This window comes from Hordeum vulgare, chromosome 7H (assembly GCF_904849725.1).
Source record: "Hordeum vulgare subsp. vulgare chromosome 7H, MorexV3_pseudomolecules_assembly, whole genome shotgun sequence".
Taxonomy (NCBI): Eukaryota; Viridiplantae; Streptophyta; class Magnoliopsida; order Poales; family Poaceae; genus Hordeum; species Hordeum vulgare.
This window is the reverse complement of record NC_058524.1, coordinates 63,425,138-63,430,797: the sequence shown is the minus strand read 5'-3', so window position 1 is coordinate 63,430,797 and position 5,660 is coordinate 63,425,138. Positions and strand designations below refer to the sequence as shown.

Genomic DNA, 5,660 nt, shown 5'->3' with positions numbered 1-5,660 from the left:
ATCCAAGTGTGTCGGTGCAATCCTTTTTGCACTTGATGTAGGTGTCGAACTCCCTGATGAAATTCACAATCCTGGGGAAGAGCTTCCGGCTCATACGATAACGACGCCGAAATCTTTGCCTTCCAGTCGATGCCTCCGCTTTGCCTTCAGCCGGCCCGTCGCCGAGCCACCTCGCTTCGGCTTTGCATTGCTTGCGAACAGGCCGACCAGAGCGGCGAGGACCATGAGGTGCTCTTCATCCTGGGCGTCGGCATCGGCTTCCTCCTCCAGCAGCGCCGCAAACGCCTCTTCATCGTCGGAGTCCATAGGCTAGGCAAATTGCTGAACACCTGACAGGCGAGGCGGACGCGCGCCCGCGCACGTGCTCGGAGAGCCGGGAAAATCCACCAGAGCGCCGGGAGGGGGGACGGGGTGGACGGGGCGGGGGAGGGGGCAAATCCACGGCGAAGTCGACGGGTTGTAGCGGCGGTAGGCAGATGAAGCGACGCCGGGAGTCAGCACGGTGGTGGAAAGAAGTGGTGCGCGAGGGACGGTTTTGGAAAAGAAAATGCCTTTTTTTCGCCTGACAGGGGGCCCGACGCGTCGTTTTCCCTTCCGCCGGTGCCCCGGACGCCCTCCAGTGTGCTGGGTTCGGGCTGGGACCGTCGGGCCAACTTCGATCCGAGCCGGCGAAAAACGGGCTCATGGAGCGCGACTGGCAAAACAGTCCCGAAGAGACTTGTTGGGGCGCGGCTGGAGAAGCTCTAATGCTAGTTCATTTGCAGAAAAGGCAAAGGGGTACATGCAAAACTGCAGCGTTGACCGGTTGAGCCACCGTGTTACCATTTGTCGCTCTTCGATTGGCAGAGAACTGAGGTGCAAGTTTTAGGATGGCAGGATGCATTTTTCTAAGTATTTGAATCAATCGTCACATTCTAAACAAGTTTTAGGATTTAAGGTGCTTTTAACTCAAAGAAATAGGTACGAGAATGTCTGAGGTCCCGTTCATAGATGTCAGAACAGGAGTTTCTGAATTAATAATCCCTAACCTGACTTGCAAAACGGTTGACTCTTGTGGACAAATGAAGCTCCTGGGCGTTTTGTTTTATTTTAAGCTAAAGCAGGTGAAGATTGCTTAGACACTCAAACCCTATTCGGTAATCCTTCAACTCTCGAAATCCACGGCTCCACTCCTGAAGCAGAGTTGGGGAGCGACCGGATATCGAACAGTGTCTTAGGATTTTGACCATAACCCTCTTTCATTTGTCGCCCAAACTCTTCTGTATCTCTATTTCTTTTCATAAAATTATAAATAAATGTTCACATCGGACAAGATATACATAAATTACAAAGAAAGATGTGCTTGAACCCAAGAAGAGTAGAAGACCGTCAAGCGTTACAACTTACAAAGATGTAGCAGCATTAATCCCTACCAACTTTTTTTCTTGAATGGCTATAATCCCTACCAAGTTGATAATATGGCCATGTTCTCTCTCTCTCTCTTCATGGTCGCACCAAGTAAAAAGAGGAAAATACGGCCACAAGTAAAACGTGAAATACCGCAAGTCCCAACCCATGTATAAACACAAATCAGGAGTTCCTTATGACACATCATCCTACACTCATTCAGTTACAATAACTTCTGTTCTTTCCTTACACCCTGCATGTCACATGCATCACCTCTTGCTACAATATCACTCTACAAAACTTCTCGCCATACACCTTAACCATATACTAGTAGACAAAGACCAGGCGGGAAATGCATGGGAGCTCTAGGGTGCCACAAACCCCTATATGAATATAGTATTAAAAAAATACCAGGAAATTTTTAAAAAATCTGGGATTTTGGGATATCAAACTTGGGTGCCCATTCTACCCCACAATTTATTTCATGGGGAATGGATGCCCATGGTATCCGTGGCGATGAATATACGGTCCGACCGAACGAATACCACGGGTACCCATTCCTCACGCAACTAAACGCGGGAATAGAATGGGAGCCCAAGTTTGATATCCCAAAATCCCAGAATTTTTTAAAATTTCCTGATATTTTTTAATACTATATTCATATAGGGGTTTGCGGCACCCGAGAGCCACAAATCCTTATCCAAGACCAAACAGATTAGTTTCTGGGTCTGTGTTGGTGGATATATAGATTCCTTTCACATAAAATAGTCATCATCACTGTCCAGCTCCTCAAAGTGAAAAATCATCTCATCATGTCCACCCAAGTAGCCACCGCCCGAGGGATGCCTAAGCTCCTTTGCTCGATCGTCACACTCCAAGCAATGACCTTGTTTATGTGTGGAAAAAAATGTATATATTAGCACATGAGATGACTAGTGAAAAATCATGGAGATTCCACCCAAGCACATAGTTACCATAGTCGTTTTCTTCCAAAGGAGTGCAGCAAAAAACATCCTCTTCCTGTGTGCAGTCAGGATCCATCTCAGCAAAGAACATAGTAGGTTTGCCATCTGAACCTTTCACCAGAAAGTTGGAGTGCACATACAGTGCTCCGCGTCCATAGACTTGGTTCCTCTCTTTCTCTTCCACGAATTCTAAATCAGTGAGCTGTAATAGAAACAACATATGTTAGTATAATAGATTCGGTCAGCAGCAAATCGCATGATTTGCATCCATAACCCACAAAATACTTAGTTAGGGTGTGTTGTTCTAGCCAACCTTGAGTAGTTAAAATAATGAACTACAACAGTCGTTTTAGTTCCATATAATAACTCGAACACAACTTAAGGTGGTTAAGCAGAAACGCAAACAAACATAAATATTCTGATTATGATCTTTTACATGCCTGCATGTTGTTTTGCTTGGCATATGTGTTGAGCGCTATGACCAAGCCCTTGCGCTTACGCTCCTGTCTGCGTTTCATCAGCTCCTCAGGGGACGGCGACTTGGGCCTGAGGCTGAGCTGGCGCTCGGCAGCAGCAATCCAAGCATCACCGAACTCCTGGAGAGTATTTGATGATGGGCTAGAAGTGAAATCATCCCCTGTGTGCAGTCTGGCAAAGCCGTCACTGCATGCATGGAGTAGAGAAATTAAGATGTAAACACAATACAGTTGAGCTTGTTTCAGCAAACTAGAGTGTATATGACGATTAACAATGAACTCTAAATAAGATTTTACATTACTACACTTTACCAAATCGGCTGTTATAATGTACTGTAATTTGCAATGAATAAATTATGCAATGTAAGTCTTACACCCCACCCCCTGTCGAAAAATGTAAGGCTTATTTAGTTGGAAATCGTGATTGTGCTGACGTTGGCTAGGAGAGCATGGTAAAATCGAGCGTTTTTTCATGGCAATTTATGTTGTCGGATGACAAATTCCATTAGCAGCTACTAAAGCACAGCGAATCCTGGCAAAAAATTGCACACCAAAGAGCATATATGATGAACATATAGTGTCTGCATACGTACTTCGAAATTTCTCCATAAACACAAGAGGTTGCGTTGGCCGACGACATGACCACAGATGGATCGACCGCTCCTGCATCAGATCAGATGTATAATTAACAGCAGGAATTAGCGATATCCCTGAACAAGATGTGCTACGGCGCACATGGAGAAGGGAGGGGAGGAGAGGGGGAAAATCCCCACCGGTTGAATCAGAGGGACGGCGTTACCTGTAACAGGAAGAGGGCGGGTGGTGAAGGAAGGACTAGATCGCCGCCGATCAGATCAAACCGCCTCCGCCGCCGAGAGATTTGTTTTTTGCTCTCTTTTTTTTGAGAGAGAAGGGATTTGGTCTTATCTAAAGGAAGAAGACGACTTGTAAGTTTTTTTGTTTTTTTGAGACAAAGACGACTTGTAAGTCTTATATAAGGAGAGCCTACCGGCCCAGTTTGGTTATGTTCTCCTTTTCCTTTTCCGAAAAGGCCTGGGCAAAGCGGAGCCGAATCCTAAACGGGGCCATACTCTCTCCCTTCTCCCGATCAAACTGCGCCCGCCCTTTTTAACGAACCACGCAAATCTCTTCGGAAGCTTCCGGCCATTTTTTACGTATTTCGTTATATTTAGTTTTCGAGACCGTTAATTCTACTGTTTTGTTTTATCCTTTTCTTTCTAATATTTTTTTTTCAAATTATAATCAGTATTTTTCATAAGCAATGAACCTTTTCAGATTTGACGAACCTTTTTAAAAAAATGGTGAACTCTTTTTGTATTTTTAATAGTTGATGAACTTCTTTTCAGAACAGAATAAATTTTGTAAAATATTGAATATATATTTTTGAAATCGATTTTTTTTTTAATTCCTGAACTTTTTTGGAAATAGATGATCTCCTTTTTCAAATTTGTGGGCATCTTTTCAATTTTCAGACTTTTTCAAAAATATGTTAACACTTTTCAAAATTTATGAACTTTTTAAAATTCCTTAACTTTTTACGAAGTTTGATGAACTTTTTTAAGTTAGAGAATTTTGTTGAAGTTGATTTTTTTTTTCACATCCGGTGCTTTTCCTTAATTCATGATTTTTTTTGCCTTTTTTTCAAAAGTCAAGGGTTGACAATCAATTGGTGAACCTTTGAACGAAAATGTATGAAGGTGACCGCACGGCAGCTGGGTGAGCAATCTTCAAATCATTCAAATTATATGATATGATTAAAAAAAGCATACAAAGGTGTGCCCTGACGAGCGATTTCGCTTTCCCTCGGGACGGGCCGACCCATACTAGCAGCCAAGTGGGCGCCAAAAACACCAATCGTCGCTGAAGACGCCGGTTAGGAGGGGAGCTCCTATTCGCCGCTCGCTGCGGCAACCAGTCGGGGCTTCGCATAGGGCGACCATCGACTGGGTCGGCCTAGTAGGCGCGCGACAACTGTAGTTTTCTGTTTTTCTTTTTTCTTTTTTTATCCAAATGAAAAAAATTTGAATTTATTAAATCATTTTTTGAAACACATGAACATTTTTTTAAACAGGGAACAAATATGAAAACGTGAACAATTTTTTAAAGTCTAAAATTTTTTTGAATCATGAGGACAAATTTTTCAACCAAGAAAAAACTTGAAAAATACTGAACAAATTTGGGACCATGAAAAAAATTTAAAGCACTAACATTTTTGAATTTTAAGAACAAGATTTGAAAACCCCGAACAAATTTGGAAGCGTGAACAACTTTTTAAAAGCATGAACATTTTCTATTCTTGAGAACAAAATTTTAAAATGAGAACATTTTGAAAAATCTTGAACAAATTCATAAACGTTAACAATTTTTTAAAACAAAATTTTTTTGTAAATTTTGAGAATAAATTTAGAAAAAGAAGAACATTTTCTGAAAAACATTTTAAAAAATCCAAACCAGTTTTATAAACTGGAGAACAACATTTCTATAAAAAGTAAAAAAGAATTTTCGGATTTGAAGAACAATTTTTGAAAAATCCGGACATTTTTTGAAATTCCATAATATTTGTTGAAAATCCAAAACATGTTTTCCAAAAATAGAAGAAACATTTTCCGAATTTGAAGATCATTTTTTGAAACTTAGTACATTTTATGAAAATCCAGAACATTTTTATAAAAAACAAAAACATTTTTCGAATTTGGAAAACAATTTTTGAAAATACCATACTTTTTTTGAAAACCAGAACATTTTTTTGAAAAAAGCAGAAACATTTTCCGAATTTAAAGAACATTTTCTGAAAACCCAGTACATTTTTAAA

At 41.1% G+C, this 5,660-nt stretch overlaps 1 protein-coding gene across 3 annotated transcripts; it reads right to left on the bottom strand.

The window, feature by feature from the left end:
* Positions 1 to 1,536: 1,536 nt before the first annotated feature.
* LOC123411683 lies at positions 1,537 to 3,763 on the bottom strand. Of its 3 annotated transcripts, none has more exons than XR_006613305.1 (6): positions 3,627 to 3,763; positions 3,421 to 3,490; positions 2,792 to 3,014; positions 2,361 to 2,553; positions 2,080 to 2,272; positions 1,537 to 1,766 (listed from the first exon to the last, which is right to left on the bottom strand). XR_006613305.1 is itself a non-coding variant. In XM_045104647.1 (5 exons), the coding sequence occupies exons 2-5, from the start codon at positions 3,465 to 3,467 to the stop codon at positions 2,142 to 2,144; spliced, it is 594 nt and encodes a 197-aa protein (XP_044960582.1). In that variant the 5' UTR covers positions 3,468 to 3,490; positions 3,627 to 3,763; the 3' UTR covers positions 1,537 to 2,141. The 3 variants fall into 3 exon arrangements, 1 of the variants encoding a protein (XP_044960582.1); XR_006613306.1 differs by having other exon boundaries at positions 1,537 to 1,769; positions 2,083 to 2,272; XM_045104647.1 differs by having other exon boundaries at positions 1,537 to 2,272.
* Positions 3,764 to 5,660: the final 1,897 nt, after the last annotated feature.